The sequence below is a fragment of the Blennius ocellaris genome, assembly GCF_963422515.1.
Source record: "Blennius ocellaris genome assembly, chromosome: 1".
Classification (NCBI taxonomy): domain Eukaryota; kingdom Metazoa; phylum Chordata; class Actinopteri; order Blenniiformes; family Blenniidae; genus Blennius; species Blennius ocellaris.
Window position 1 is genome coordinate 35948888 of NC_137650.1, and position 16643 is coordinate 35965530.

General features: G+C 41.5%; 1 protein-coding gene across 1 annotated transcript in view; it reads left to right on the forward strand.

Annotated features, from left to right (window-relative positions):
- kcnq1.1 (potassium voltage-gated channel, KQT-like subfamily, member 1.1) overlaps positions 1–16643 on the forward strand; it is a 54563-nt gene that overhangs the window by 23745 nt on the left and 14175 nt on the right. The window contains exons 5-11 of the mRNA XM_080494938.1: positions 35–131; positions 4261–4401; positions 8271–8381; positions 8768–8863; positions 9052–9168; positions 10751–10889; positions 15590–15646. Of these exons, the coding sequence (XP_080351064.1) occupies positions 35–131; positions 4261–4401; positions 8271–8381; positions 8768–8863; positions 9052–9168; positions 10751–10889; positions 15590–15646 (758 nt within the window). The remainder of the gene's footprint in view (positions 1–34; positions 132–4260; positions 4402–8270; positions 8382–8767; positions 8864–9051; positions 9169–10750; positions 10890–15589; positions 15647–16643) is intronic.

Below are 16643 nucleotides of genomic sequence, written 5' to 3' on the forward strand. Positions count from 1 at the left end.
CGGAATGTGCATGTAAACACTTGATATTTTCCAGGGGAATTCGATTCCTGCAGATCCTTCGTATGCTCCACGTCGACCGGCAGGGAGGGACTTGGCGTCTCCTGGGCTCCGTTGTCTTCATCCATCGGCAGGTAAATAATCACGGCTTCAAAAGTGCACGGCATTCCACTTTAACAACCTATCGCCATCAACAAAGCTTCTGGTTATTATTAGGAGGCTGGAGGCATTTTATCGTCTCTGCAGCACGTATTATTTTTCATCAGTATGCAGAATAAAAAGAACCTTGCCACATGGGAATACATTATATAGTTAAAGAGGGCATTCAGCAGAGAACTCCAAGAAAGTGTACCACCATGCATGCACAGGGATGTTTAAGGCTACAGGCTCATCTGCCAGAAAGTGGCTCTGTAGTCCTCCAGGGTATCGTTCAGCCGGGACACAGAGGTGGCCATGATTATCCCCAGTGGCCAAGGTGGTTGTCTTTAATGTTCATAGAAAAGAGAGAGTGATGAGCGCCAGCTCCGAGGACGTTAGTCATCCTCCACCACCTACTGCTCTTCCCTGCATTGGCCTTGGCTGATGACCGCACTGCTCCCGGCTGAGGATGATCATCCGCAGCCGCTGACCTCAGCTGAAAGCACAGGGAGTGTTCGTTGCTTGGAGAAACTGTAGCTCCTTGCCAAAATGATTTCTGACAGTGCCTCAGATTGAGGTTGTGAGGAATAACTAATGAAGCGCTTTTCATGGATTTCATACATTGATTTTTCTCTTCTTCTCATCAATCCTGCTGGATCAGCTGGTTGCTGTGCACACCAGCAGTTCACCTGCACATCATTCACAATCAATGTGGTCACCATTTCCTTCGCTGCCACGTTTGACTTGCCATCTTTTCCTGTTGTTTAAGCAGAGTCCTTTAAAAGAAGTGTTTGACCCTCCTTGAGATCAGTTTGTGCTGCATGTGGCCCTTGAAGGGAAGTGAGTTTGACACCCCTGCTGTAGTGCCTGTGGGCAATTGGGTCCCACAGTGGTGACCTGTCAGCAGTGGAATTCAAACCTGCAAAACTTTAACTCATTTCTCCAAACTCTGTTCCACCACTGCCCATTAGGAGGTCTGACATTTAACCAAAAAGCCCTACTTTGCGAGAGAAAAGCATGTGAAGCCTACTGCCGGCCTTTGATGAATGATTACGAGAGAATCATGGGGAAATGTTTGGTCTTGGCTCTAAATCAATGGTCCAACGTCAGAGACGTTCAAGGACGGCTGTTGTCACGGTGTCGTGACAGTGTCAGACATTTGGAGTGACATCATGACAATAACAAGACGCATTCATGATGTAAAGACAAACCGTTTTGTGATTTCTCTTCAAACACATGAATGTCACCAGGGTTCATGTCTCACTAGTTTCTCTTTCGTGAATGGGTGGTGCACATTTCTTATTCTTGCGCAACCAAGTTGACTCAGATACGTCGTACACTGCGACTCGGTTTCAGTTTTCAACATGAAAATTTTCAGACAGTGAACTTTATATTGTGGCCCAAAGTTTATTAGGTTCATGTCGTACAGTGTGGCTGTGGAGTTATAAGGTTGTTAAAATTGCACAGTGTGTAGTGAGTTGAGGGGACTCAATTCTCCCACACAACATGCGATTTAAATTCATGTCGTGTTGTGTCCTTTATATCCAACACCAGTTTGTCTCACGCTCGGGGGGGGGGGATGGCAGTTCAACTGTGGTTACAGGCTGTGGGTGGATTCCTCGGTCCGGTTGTACTCACGCCCACCTGCTGGGCTGCGATGTGCCTTAATATGGTGCACACTTCACCACAGATGCAGCCTGAAAAATAGGAGCATGAGATTGACTCTGTGAGAAGCTCGGGTGAATTCACTTGTGATTAAAGGCGTCGGGAGTTGATGTATTTGATGGAGGGAGCTTTGCTATGTATTTATGTTTAATCTTTATTCCATTTCACACTGCAATCAGTTGGGGGTACAGAGTAATCATTCGGCCTTTAAGGCTTTCATACAACTCCAGCTGCCACAGGGGAAATACAGTGTATTTATCCAGCAGCCAGTGCAGCCGAAGTCAGATTGACATCAACCAGCTGGACGCTGATGCATTGCATTGCCAATATTTGCTCCTCCGTGGTTTTTCTTGCCGTCACACACAACTGGAATATTTTGTTCAGCGACTATAAACACATGCAAGTGCAGCTCCTCTGTGGTAGCAGCTGGAGTTTTTTAAAGCCAATGGAGCTTCATTCACTCCAATCAGTATCTACTCTAGGTTTTATAACAGCATTTAAATACACATTGAGCGGCATTCGAGCTCTTATAGCTTGTAAACACAATTTGCACGGTTGCTGCTGGCTGCTTCTCTGGCAGATGGGAATGAATGTGTTTGCCAGGTCACAGCAGCAGCGCGTCTACTAAACCTCAGGTGGCGACTCAAGGAAAACGTATCCCAATGCCTTAAAAGCCGTTACTCACAAGACTTATAGATTTCAAGCAGTGAGTATCTTTTAGAGGCGTTACAAGGTCTCTTCACTCTTCTGGGCCAAACATTTGGAGAAATTCACAAACATTTATGGAGAAAAAAAGCCCCACTCTGTGCCTATATGAAGACAAATACAGACTTTAAGCAGAAATAGATCCTATGTATTAAGAAGTTCACAATATGGGATATAAAGGGACTCACTGGAACATATTGCTAAAGAAACTAGAGTAAAGATAAGCACATGTACAGCAACTATTTAAAAATGGCTGAGAGCAGACAGGAACATACAAAAGACAAGAAACATACTGCAAAGGGACTATTATGTGTCTTTTATGGCTTTTAAAAGCCCCTGATGTGTGCTTCCTGGTGCTGTCAGCAGTAATATTGGTCATATTTTTCATCTTTTCTATTCTATTGTTAAATGTTGTTGATGTCCCCGACTTTAGGTCTGGTGCCTCCTTGGCGTGGCGCCACCGTTCACACAGTCGACCTGCTTGGTTTGCTTTGGAGTTGTCAAAATTAGATGTGCACATATTTGAGAAAAGCTTTAGAAAATATTTTCTAAGACGTCGACCAGACTTAGAAATGTGGGAATTTCATCTATTTTTTTTTCTTCGAGGCAATCAAAGATGAAAAAAGGTGGAAAACCACTGGTTTGAAGTAATGCAGGGTTACGTTGTGCCACTCCAGTTAATTTACGGTCATACTCTGCCGTTTTCTCTGCAGCCTCATTGAAAAAAAAAAATGGGCTGTGACACACACGAAAAAACTTTGCTCATCAGGAATACAGACCAATTTAGCGCCGGCTCTCTGAGTGGTTAAACACAGTTTATATCGAGTAGTAGGTGAGCGCACTCAACCAGCTTATATCTTTTTCTTGTTCTTCCACAAAGCAGTCGTCCAATTACAGTCCGACAGGATGAGAGCCAGCCCCAATTAGACCTCTCGTGCAAATCAAACATGGCTCCTTATTGAATGTGCAGTAAGACGCTTTATAGTTATTGTAGTACGCTGGGAGAGATCAGCTGTTAGAGCTTCAAACTGATTCATAATGATTAACTGCCCGACTGAATCCAGTTGACACCCCTCCAGTGTTCGCTGATTATTATTGGACACGCTGTCAGATGAAATGCGCTGGATGCCTCTAATATAAACATACACATTTTCGTTTTTGTGTGACTAATTGCTGTAAAACAAAAAATATAATAATAATAATCTACAGATAGCCAAGAAAGGTAGATTTTGATCATTATTTTAAAATTGTGCTTTAACCTGATGTTATGGCAGCCTCCTCCTAACCCCAAGCAAATTGTACTCGACTGCCACTTCAGATGTTGTACCATTGACATGATCGAACAAAACTAATTCCTGTGTGTGTTTAGTAGATTAGCAAGCCGTCATTAAGGATCTTGATCAAATGTAATGAGCAGAAGACAACTTTCATTCAAACCACCGATTTCAAGGCACCGTGCCTGAGCGACTTTGAATCCAACCTTATGAATGACACAAGTCTGCATAAACAAAAATAATACTTTCATCATAAAGTTGACGTAGCACATTTACATGAATACTCACATCCATGTGTCCTAACATCCCCCCCCCCAACGATATCTGCTTCAGACCGCAGTGGACTGGTAAAGTGATGTAACGGAGACGTTTGGGCAATCTGGACTGATTATGTCAGACATGATGCAGCGTTCACGTTCATACACCCCCGTCTGCAGATAGAGTGTCTAACATCCTATCAATTGATGCCTGTGTATTTCAGGAGCTGATCACCACCTTGTACATCGGCTTCCTGAGCCTGATCTTCTCCTCGTACTTTGTGTACCTGGCGGAGAAAGACGCGGTCGGCAGCGGCGGCGACGCGCAGTTTGGAAACTACGCCGACGCTCTGTGGTGGGGAGTGGTAAGCAGTTGCTTGTGCATGCATGTGTGCTCGAATTTGATATGAGTCAGCCTCCCGGAGGGTCGGCTTTTATTCAATTTATTTTATGGCTGCATCAGATAAAACTTAAATCAAACAAGGTCAGATATTTTCGTCCCGTCTCAAGCTGAAAATAATTGTAAATTGTGAACAGTGAACAGTGTAAGGGGATGATTTGCATCTTCCTCTTATGACAAACAAAAGACACAATCTTAAACTACACAATCACAGTCAAGTTTCATAAATTACACTTCATGTGGAACGTTACATGACCATGTGTACACGATCATGTTTCAAGGTAAAACGCATCATTTATGACTTTGATTCAGAAAAACATTTTGAAAACGATATCCAACCAGATGAAATAGAACAACTAGCGACTCCCCCTCAACTTTCTCCTGTATTGTTATTTTTGAACGCACACAAACAGAAAGCAGTTCAGAATTTTATTTAGGTTTTTTTAATGGTTTATAAATGTTTAGTTATGCTCATATTTTGTTGGAAACAAAAAAGTCACCATGTCCTTGTTTTACCTAACTTATTTTAAACTATTTGATCTGATTATCTCTCATATGGTCTCTGTTTCAGTACTTTTATTGTATTTCATGTACTTGTCTTTTTGCTATTTATTTGTTTATAAGAACAGTTTAATATTACTGACACTCTACATTTATTTGTGTATTTCTACCAGGACACACTTGCAAAAGAGATTATTAATCTCAATGTGTGGGTTACGGTTAGTGTTTCTCCTGAATAAATAAAGGCAAATGAAAAAAAGAAATTATTAAGAACTGAAAATCAAAGAGCTTAAAAAACACACCGTTTATGTTGCAAGTTGAGACACAATTCTAAAATGCTTTGAGGAATGCATTGATGGGTTGAGGTTGGCTTTAGTTTTCACTAAACTCAGACCAACTGTCATTTCTCGTCAACAAGCCCCAAAACACATGAATCTTCTAAATATTGTATTTGTTTACAAGCTTGTTAATAAAAGTGTCCTCCTAATAAGTGCTCTCTATTCACTCTGTTTAAAAATACAATAGTTTTCATCACTGGGGCGTCTCTCAAGCTCAAGATTGTTGTCATGTGGTTTATAAACGCAGTGCATTTCAATTAAATTCACGTTGAATTGGAATAATGAAGATCCCCACCGGCCTCCACTGATGGGAACGTTGGAACTGGAGCGTCTGTTGTCGGACTGACGGAGGAAACGGGCACGGGGAGAACATGCAAACTCATCACCTTTGTTTGAACCAATTACTTTCTAGCTACGAGGCGAGCGTGCCGACCATCACACTGCAGTGCAGCCCACCGTATAAGATACGACTTTTAATTAAGATGTATAATAATATTGAGTCACTCTGACCTTTCAAGTTGTTCACTCGACCCTGTGGGAGAAGTGAATTAACTGCTCCTGCGCTGCAGCACCTTCTGGTGTTGAGTGTCTGTTTGTCTGTGCCTCACCTGTCACCGACTCACTTTTAAAAGATGGTTGGACATGTAAAAATTAATCAGAGAATATATCCTCCACCTCTCCAGGGAGAGAGAGAGACAGTGGGGGGGGGGGGGGGGGGGCACCTCAGGTAAGCGAGCTGTTTGCCTATGCATAAAGCAGACCTGGTGACATGAAGAGCCACTGTGTTTGTTTTAATGCCTTCCAGCACCTCTAGAGCTTGATAATGACTACAATATATCTTGTTTGTTTAACCTGTACAGGAACTTATTGGGAGGTTTATTGCCGCTAAATTTATCTTGGCTGGATGCAGGGGAACGGGCTGGGCTTCCTCTCAGTCCTTTATCCTGCACAAAACTGCCTGATTGTTATTCGCTCATTGCAGCGATGTCAATCATCTCATACAACTGAAGGCTTCATTAAACGTAAATCATTTTGCCTGCTTCAATGGCCTGGCGCAGCTCTGTAATTAGAATTATAATAATATTATAACGAGTGGTTGTCATTGGCTGCCTGAGCAGATCCGTTTATTCCATCACTGTGATTTTCTGGCTTCAGTTTAGCATCTTTTTGAAAAGGATGATGTAGCAGGAAACACTGCTGAGCTCCGTTTTAGCAAGCGGAAGGTCAAATATAGACAGTTTTTTTATCTGCACTACTGTTGTTTCAGTAGGAGTTGGGAGGAAACCCACCGGGGCACATCCAGTGGGCTGCTCCAAGCAGGCAAAACAAGTAGTGGAGAGTATAAGGGATGAAAATTTATTTTCAGACAATAATTCACCACCCACGTGGCTTCTCGGGACCTTCAGGGACTCTGATATTAAAAAATACACACACACGTCCAGCAGAGTCAACATCTCTCCTCATATAAATGAACGTTTCTTACAATATTTACACAGTATTTATTATAGGTTTAATCTGATTTTGTCTCCGCCTCCGTGCTCTCATATTCCTACTGTGTGTTTTCAGTGCACTGACATGTAAGTGAGAGTCAAAGAGGTGAAAGAAATCTGAGCTGCAATTCGAGCGTGAGGGAAAACACAGGACCAAACCCCACAGACAAGACTCACAGCAGATTTAGCACAAACTGTGAGTCTTTGAGGTCAAGTGCAAGTCAAGTCTGCTCAGTCATTCTGATGAGACATGATTTTTTTACTGTTCCCTGAGGAATCCGTCATGTTTATAGCCAGTTAAAGAAAGATAATCTAACCTTTGGCTGCATTTTAATAACCGCACCGACAACAAAACTGTACGGCTTTAAAAGGTTGGACCATTAAAGAGCAGCTACTCCCACATACATTTACTGATAATAAAAAAAGTAAACAAGTAAAGATTGATTGTAGTGAAGATATTTTACATTCTCTGTGTGTTGTGATATATTCCTGTTTTGTTTGACTTGTCTAATTAATAATTAGTTATCTAATAATGACAAAAGTTAAATTATGCAAACAAATAACACACTAAATGATAATTAAAAGAAACATTTTGGATATGAATAGTAAGCAAAAGTACAAGTGCTTTACTGATGGAAAACAACAAACGACATACGTGATGAAAAATGATTGTGTGTGTTTGGGTGTGTACTTGCATACATTAAATCATAAACACAGACCGATGAAGTGAAACATCTAGACCAATGCGTGCCTGCAATTTCAAGGAAAACATAGATATGTTGTTTTTATTCTAAATATTTTGAATTATAAAAGACTAGTGCACGAAACACAAGCTGACATGTCAGTGGTACTTCAGGGAAAATATCAAACTAGCATTAGCCTCAAAGCCATGCTGTAAGGGGGTTTCTACTAACATACATAATGCAGCAACTGTTTTGAGGACTTTTCACTGTATTTTGTTACCAGAAGGTTTCATTGAAATTGGCTTTATGTTAAGATTATAATTATTTCAGGTAGTAATTATTTGGTCTCGTGAAAATATTGACATTTTCATCATATATTCTCTGCACCAAAGCAAAGATAAACTAAATTTAAAAGTTAATATGGCACTATCGTATCAGTCTGGCCCACTCAAGATGAAAATGGGCTGTATGTGGCCCCCGAACTAAAATGTGTTTGTGGTATTGACCAGTGCATGCTTTTAACAGTTGAATGAATTAAATTAAGATCAATATCTTCCTCATTCTTTAAAAGGCATTGGGCTTTGTTCCTTCCTTGCAACATCTTTGTTATTGTATTCTGAACAAATAAACTAAAATCAAGCTGAATAAAAAAGATCAAGCAGATACCGCACAATAGTAAGGATTTTGAGAATAAAACACAAGAAAACATTAAATGCATTGATACAACACATGCATCTATTTATATTGTTTGTTATTCATGTATGCTGAATGTGATATATGTTTCCAGCGTTGTTGTATTGAGGTTCTTTGTCTGTTTTTCAGGTAACAGTGACTACAATCGGCTATGGAGACAAAGTTCCACAGACCTGGATTGGGAAAACCATCGCGTCCTGTTTCTCTGTTTTCGCCATCTCCTTCTTCGCCCTGCCCGCCGTGAGTAGGAAGATAATTCCCCCAACAAGAGCATCTCTCAGGCCGTGCTGCTGCATCTTCAGACAGACCGACTTCAAAGTTCATTATTTTGCTTTGAGACACGCAATTAACGTCAAGCCTGTAAAATTGGGTTAAAAAATAGGAATAGGCAAGTGCTTTCCATTATTAATTTATGGATTACCCCGTGACTCCCATCTTTGCAGCAATGTGTATCAAATTCAAGTCCTTCGTGTTTCTGCAGAACGTGATTTCTATTTTCTGCATTCAGCAACACGTCGTTCCTACGTCTTGTGTTTTTGTCTTCCCTGTCTCGGATCATTCTGCTCGGCTGTGACTGTCTGCGCCGGAGTTAATGAGCTGCAGATCCGTCGTTGTGTTGTTCTCAGGGTATCTTGGGCTCGGGCTTCGCCCTGAAGGTTCAGCAGAAGCAAAGACAAAAGCACTTCAACAGACAGATCCCTGCAGCCGCGTGCCTCATTCAGGTATTTCACCAGAAAATACTCCAACGCAAATCCAACACGGCCAGCGGAGCGAATCGTCTCCCGGTCCCACTTGTATTGTGGGGACCGTCCTTTCATGTAACACTCTTTTCTTTCTTGCACGCCGGACATATTGCTATGAAACTCGTCCTGCACAACCAACATATTGCCATTTTCACGCCTCTTTGCAGACGTCGTGGCGATGTTTCGCACTGGAGAACTATGATTCAGCCACTTTCAAGATGTTCCTGAGGAAGCGATCCCACATCCCTGCTTCTTCATTGTCCTCCCCGAAGTCCAAGAAGTCGGTTTGTAATCCATTTATAGGTTGGATATCAAGGATAAACTGAAGCAACAACTTTGTGATACTCTGTGCAGTAGTTGTTGCCGTCAACTCCGAGGGAGAAAATTCTGGGTTCGAGTCCAGGATCATGCAGCTTTTTTAGGTTTTTGCGTAAGAGTGAGCCTGTAGAACAAAGTCAGCAGAGGTCCTGGCTGACCTTCTCAAAATGTACAAGCGATAAAGACATTAACTTTCGTGTTTTGGTTATAAAAACCGCCTGCCGTTCTAAATCCATTCACACCGTGTTGGTGAGAGTAGCAGACACAACACAAACCTGAACCCCGAGTGGAGGTCAGTGGAAGGCTTCCTGCTCCACAAGTAGCATTAGCATCAAAGCCACTGTGGCGCGGATGGTTGTTCAAAACTAACCCTAACCCGAAGGGGAACACGACGTCTGAGAGGATTACCAAGCTTCTGGCAGGTTTGTTGAATAAACACAAAAGACTAAATTAAATTCCGTTAAATAACGGAAGAGGTTTTTGGACATTTGGTCATATTTAGCATTATTGAAAATGTGTCATGTGACATTATAATGTGTTTATCTAAGTGAGTATAAATATGACTTAATGCATTCTACTAATTTCTACCCCTGCTACAACTAGAATTCAGTCTGTTAACACACTGTCAAAGTCAACACTTATCCTAATATGCATGATGTGCAGTTTTACACTTAGAATTGCTAAAAGCTCAAGTTTTTCCCACTGCTAATCGGATCTGTGATATTTATGCAGAACAAAAGTAACAGTCATATTTAATGAGGCTGTTATTGTTGCAAATGAAAGGATTCCTTCGTCCTGAGAGGGTTTGCAAAGTCCCTTATCACATGCATTCCTCCTCTGCGATGACAAACTTATCTGGGAAAGAAACTATGATATAGGAATGAGTCAGCATGATGCCAGCTGTGCACAAAATTCAAGGAGACTGGAATCAAAACAAATTAATTAATGACTTTGCATTATCAAACCAGCGTCACGTTAGACTGTCAAATGAGAAACAAATCCAATGAGGCTCCAAGAACTTCATGTTTAATTGTCAGTACAGCGAAAAGGTGCCCTTGTTGGTGGAACGTCTGTGCAGTGAAAAAGAAAAGAAATTCAGAGAGGGGAGAAAAAGTGGAGGGGAAAGAAACGATGCAATTTAAACAACAGCCAGCAGCAGTTCAGTGCTGACATCGATTATCCAATAACGCTGCTGTTTGGGATCCAGACCATAACTCAGCCCGCCGATACAAAAATTGAAGGCCTTTGGTTTCTTGTCAGATGTTCAAGGATTACACTTCAAATGGTCTGTGTCACAATGGCAGTTTTCAAAATGAAGGCATGGAGTGGTTGTTGAACTGAGCTGACACTAACAATGTCTCTTTTAGGTCCACCCTTAACAACATCCTGCATTCACTGTCAACAACGTCTGTTTTATATTTTCAAGCCTGGAAAGTCATTTGGTCAAAAGTACAAGCGTCACTGATTTTCAATCACAGCGTTTTGCTGTCGTGCCTCTGCAGCCATTCAAATGCTCAATTCAGCTGCGATGTTTGAATTTCTCTGCAGGTGAAGATAAGAAGGAAGCAGAAGAACAACGAGAAGGACAATGGACCTGCATCTCCCACAGTCCCCAGCATCACTTACGATTCTGCACTGGACAGCGGGAGAGAGCAGAGTTCGGATGTTTACAGCACCGTGGGCGCAGGTACGACGACGCCACACACTCCTCTGGTGTCTGAAGATCTACACTCTGTTGACTTGTATCATTCGAATCAGCAGAAACTAACAGAACATGCATGAAACTTTGATCTGTGGGACACTGACAAAGCACAACATGAGACACACTTCTCTTTAATTTAATTTTTTTTTTTTTTTTTTTTGAGGAAGAGCATTTTATTTCATAGCGCTCCGACTCCGAAACGCTTTAAACGATCTTTTTTCTCCCTGAGGTTCTCAAATAAATTCTGTCCACTCGGCTCGACACGAGGCTTCAGGGCATGCAGTACACATGTCAGGCCTTTAGGGGCGCTGTGACTCACCAAACACACCAAAAACGCAGAAGAAGACAGAGCACGTAGAAATTTAGAAGCTACTGATTGGAAGCGGGTATTTTAGACAAATACATGACTACATGAATACATCCATGAATGACAGATGAAAGCAGTTAGTGCGCGTAATAAAACAAAGTAAAGAAACAAAGGAATCCCCGCAGAAGTGCTGCAAATCAACCGTTCACTGATGATTCAACAAACTGCAAAACTATGTGAAGTTGAACTTCAGGTGTGGGTCTGTAGCCACAGGAGACGCAGAGGACAAAGACCCAACGTTAAAGATAGATGAGCACATTGAAGCATTAAAACGTGAGCTCGCATTGATGACTCTGGACTCCCGTTGCGATGCGCTGAACTCACAAAGGTCCGCACAGCACACAGCGCTGCCGAATCGATAGCGGGGAACTGAGTGTGATATCAAGAAGCCACTGCAATCAATACAGTATCCTCCCTGTGTCATGTCAGGTAACCTCTGTTTGTGGGCTTCACATCCTTCCATCAATTCCTTTGATTTGGGTTCTAACTGAATCCAGATGCAAGGGTTATAGGCTGTAAAAAAAAATAAATAAATAAAGTTCCACAGAAATTTAACTCATTGTGTCCTGAAACGTCATCTCTAATGCTTTCATAATTAAATATTGATTGAATCATCCTATGGTTTTGCTCAGATTGCCTCGAGAGAAAGACTCACAATGATTGTGTAACGACTTACTGGTGTGACAAGCGAGCACACAGGATGAATGGATCGATGGAAGGATGAGAAGAAAGTTATATTTAGGCCACATTCACACCACAGTGTATCAAAAACCATGTCTGTTTACACAAGAAACAGCAGAAAATTAAGTTGTTTGCATGTTGGGCCCCGAGTTGGCGCTATTGTTTGTCTTCGGAATGGAGCTACAGATACGTGCATGCAGAGAACATTACGCTATGAACATTAACAACACCCTCATGCGTGTACACCACAGAACGGCATCACAAGAAGGTCTGCATGTAAATAACATCGTCTTGTGCTCACACTCATGTCAAAACTTGATCTACAATTATCTACAAACAGGACGCTCTGAGACACTAAATAATACACTATTTCTTGCAATATCTGATATTGGGTGGTTCCAGAAGTTCAAGTAAATTACTGGCAGGAGTACAATGTACACTGTGATTTATTACTTATAAAAACCCCTATATTGCTTGTTTTTGTGTATGTTTTCACTGATTTGGCTCTACGTTTCGCAGATTTGTTGCTTTTGCTTTGAAGATACACATTTCCTCAGCTGGCTCTCCACGGCTTGTATTCACAGATTTCATTATCAAATATTTTCTGTGCTAAATCTCAAATTTTTCTTTACGTGTCTGATCTCACACATTGAACTTTTCTCCCCTTTTCTGATAAAAAAAACAGCTTTATTTGCTGTACCGGTGTGATATGTTTCATAACTTCCTGCAGCCACACTTTTAAATTCATTATTTTGTGCTTGCAGTGGTTAAATGCTCCTTTCCTAACCCTAACCATGAAAGGGATGGAACAGCAGATCATTCCCATGTGAACAGAAACTAACACACAGAAAATACTCCTTCAAATCCTGTTTGCACGTGTCTGCCTTATTTTTAGTAAATCACACACATTGAAATTGCAATATATTTGTGTGAGCAAATCAACACCTTTCTGCAGGATCCTAGTAAACCAGGCCCTCAGCCTTGAAAGATAGCCACTGTAATGTTGATTATTACAGATGAGGTGTTGTTTTCATCAGTATTTCAGAGTGGTCATTTTGTAGGATTGATTAATAAAAGCAGTTGGTTTTAGGGAAGATTAAAACATACCGAGTATGAATATGTGTCTTTAGTTGAACAGAAATATTATTTAGTGAAGTATTTTACGAGGAGGCTTCAAATAAAATGACAATGTTTTTTTGAGTAAACTTTGTGTCAGGGTTTGCTGAAAGGAGGACTCAGTTCATCTGAATGGATGTGCTAAATGCTCATTTTAGGAGCAAAAAACAATAAATCCTAAAACACAAAATGTGGAGATCACAGGAAACAAAATTATAAACCTCAAATAAGCTAAAAGAAACACGGGAAGGCAACCTTGACAGAAATGCAGGTGCAAACAGGCAACCAGAACACACAAGTGGCGGCCAATAAATACCCCCGGTGCAGCCAGGTGAGGACAATCACACGCTCAGGTGAAACTACTCATGGCAGGGAACAGCAATCAGACGGACGAGGGAAGGTTAAGGAACCGGAGGTCACATTTACACATATTTGGAAAAATCTGGGATATTTCTCTACGTATGGGCGCAATTACACCATAAACGCAGTTACGACTCTCCACAAACGACGACTCGTGAAAACCCCGGCCACAGTAGAGATCTGGATAAACCCTGTCTGGATATCACGGCTTCATGCGTCTTGTTACACTGCCCCCTACAGGTTTGGATGCTCATAGCAGCTCTGAACCAGATGTACATGTGGGTCTATGTCAATGAAGATTTTTTTTTTGTAAACATAGAGGGGGAAATGTCAGTTTTTTTTAGAAAAACCCAGGTACGTGTAAACATGACCTGAAACCAAAGATAGAATTCCGGGGGGGGGGTCGGGGGGAACCAACCAAGTCCGTCGCTCAATACATGATTTGAAATTCAACCTTGGCCTTTTGAAATGTTCTCAATGTCTCACAGTATGTTTTTAGTTGCCGAATATATGTGCACAGAGTCGCTGGTCGATAGTTACATTTGATATATCTAAGTTAAAAATGAGTCGCACGGATTTACAAGAATAAAGGGAATTTTTCAATCGCATTCAAGATCATCTTTGACGGTGCCTCACGCTTTTTTCCCCACTCAGTCCTTTTTTTTCCATGTTTATTCATCTTTTTTTCCACAGATTTTACCCTTTAATGTTCTCTCATTTTGTCATTGGGCATTGAAAAGATTTATATGGACAAAATGAATCATCATCATCATTATGAGTAAAGCTGCATGGAGCACATTAATGGACATTCTGTTCATGGAAGAAGAATAAGAGCGAGATCATGAAGGGGACAGCGTGTTTACTGTCGCAGGGGAGTTCAACACGGATACTTTTAGCACGTCTGTGATCGGTAAACATGTCATTGGATCTTTGTAGTTGTCGACTTACATAACTTTTTCTCTCTCTGCCAGCTGGTAGCATGAAGGAGCTGCTCCGGTTTGTGACTGTCACCAACGTGATTGAGCAAAGAGCTACAACAGGCAGAATTTAATTTGCCTCCTGGATGCAGATGTTTGCGTGTCTTTTCACTTTGCGCACCACGGATGTCAGCGTCTTTAATTCGAAGTGAGATTGATGCGACAGGTCGCTCTGCACATCTCGCATTCACTGCTTTCAACTCTGAATCACGTTGCCAGATTGCCACGTCGCCATCTGTTGTGTGCGCCCGTCTTGACTGAATGCACACGACGGCGGCGGCTTCAGAGCTCGGCTGCTTTGCACAGTGTTCGCCGGTCCACGTTATGATGAATGGATTTTCATGACCAGTCACTTCAGTTTGACTTAAAAGCTTATCCGGAGAATGGAGTCGAACTTCCTGTTGATAAGACATTTTCTTCATATGCTACATAATGTGGGTCCTGCTGTAAGTCAATCACACAACCATTTATGTGCGAACAGTACAGCGTTGATCTGTATTTAAATGTGTCCTTCAATATTCATTTTATTTCAAGATTTTCCACTTTAAATCAAATTGACCATCTTCCTTTGTCAATCTTCTCCAATGCTTTACCCGCCATCAGGTCTGATTTAATACGATCCTGTCTGAAGTGTAGTAAATTGAATGCTCTTGCAAATAGATTACAATTTCAGTTTTTTCAGTCTTTTTGTGGGCGATCAGCTAACGTTGTCAACTGACATTAGAAACAAGTACTAGTTCCAAGCAGAAACGTACCTTTTTGCATTTCAGTTTCAGAAGTTTTGTGTTTATGATGAGAACACAAAGTCCATTTACACTAAAATGCCAGCTACGTTAAAAAAAACGATGTAGTTAGCATGCTAGGCCATGAGGGGGCGCTGTTGGTTGCTCGACACAAGCTGCGTTTTCCCTCATTTCCACAGTCCATTGACGGGGTTAAGTGGGACAGTCTTGGAGGATGTAGAGCCGCTGTAAGTGTCCACACCGTCCTCCATCAACGTCTGATTTTTAACAGCCCACAGCTGTTTTCCCTTCTTATTTAGAACAACAGCATGTTTCTCTCATCAGAGCTCCCATTATGTTCGGAATGGCTGTGCTGTTTTCTCCATAATGCGACAAATAAAAAGGAAAAAGCATCTCAAGCTTTTGAGGTACTAATTTGTGGTAATCCCTGTGTTTTCACAGATCGTCAGCAGTCCTGGACGTCTTTGTCGTCGCTTCAGTTCAGCTCACCTCCTGCAGGTAACTTTAAAAAGTGTGTCTTTCTACGTGTGTTTTGGTATTTCTCTAAAGATGGTCGCTTGTATAATGACATCGAGCTCTGAATAGAGTCTGAAATGTGGGATCTAAAGTGCTTTCGCCTCGGAGAAACAATATTTCATCCATGCAGTTGATTATCTTTTATTGTCCTTTCTCTACATGTGGTGGCCAACTGCGCAAAAACCGCCAAGTACTTGAACTTATAAATCTGGTTTTGGAAAAAGCCCTGTCACATCCGTCCTCGCTGACAGCATCAATTCAGGTCAAACCACTTGTTATTTTTATTTATTTTGTCAAAATCTCAAGCTTGTGGTATAAATAAACAGCACATCTATGTTCTCAATAATAGTTTTTGTTCTGAAGATGAAGTGAGTAGTGTTGCAAAAATGGGAAACTCATTTTTGTTGTGTGAATCTATGTTAAGTTTCCATCAAAGATACCAATTTGTGATCTTAAGTTCTATTTTAATTTTTTTAAAGTCAGCTTTTCTTCGTCTATATAGATGAGGGGTGTCAAACAGCGACCCGTGAGAGATTTTAACCAAGAGTAGGGACACGACACTGAGACCCGAGCTGAGATGTTGGTGAAGCTGTCACGACAGCTAGTGAACTAGCATTAGCCTCAACGCCGTGCTGTCAGGGGGGGCTCTGTACAAACATGCATTATGCAGCAGCTATAGGAGATGTTTCTTTGACATTTCACTGTATTTTGCACAGGAATGCATCACTAGCATTGGCTTCATGTTGAGATTGCAGTCATTCTCAGTAGTAATTGTTTAGTTTTCATAAGCATATAGACATTTTCATCACGTATCTGTGGCGCCACGACAAAGAAAACCTCTAAAGAGCAATTGTAAAGGTTATTATAGCAGGATTTCCCCAGTCCAGCATACGGAAGATGAAATTGGGCTGCATGTAAGAGATGTTTGACAATCCTGCCATAGATACACGTCAGTGGCGTGGTTCCATACCGTCTGCTC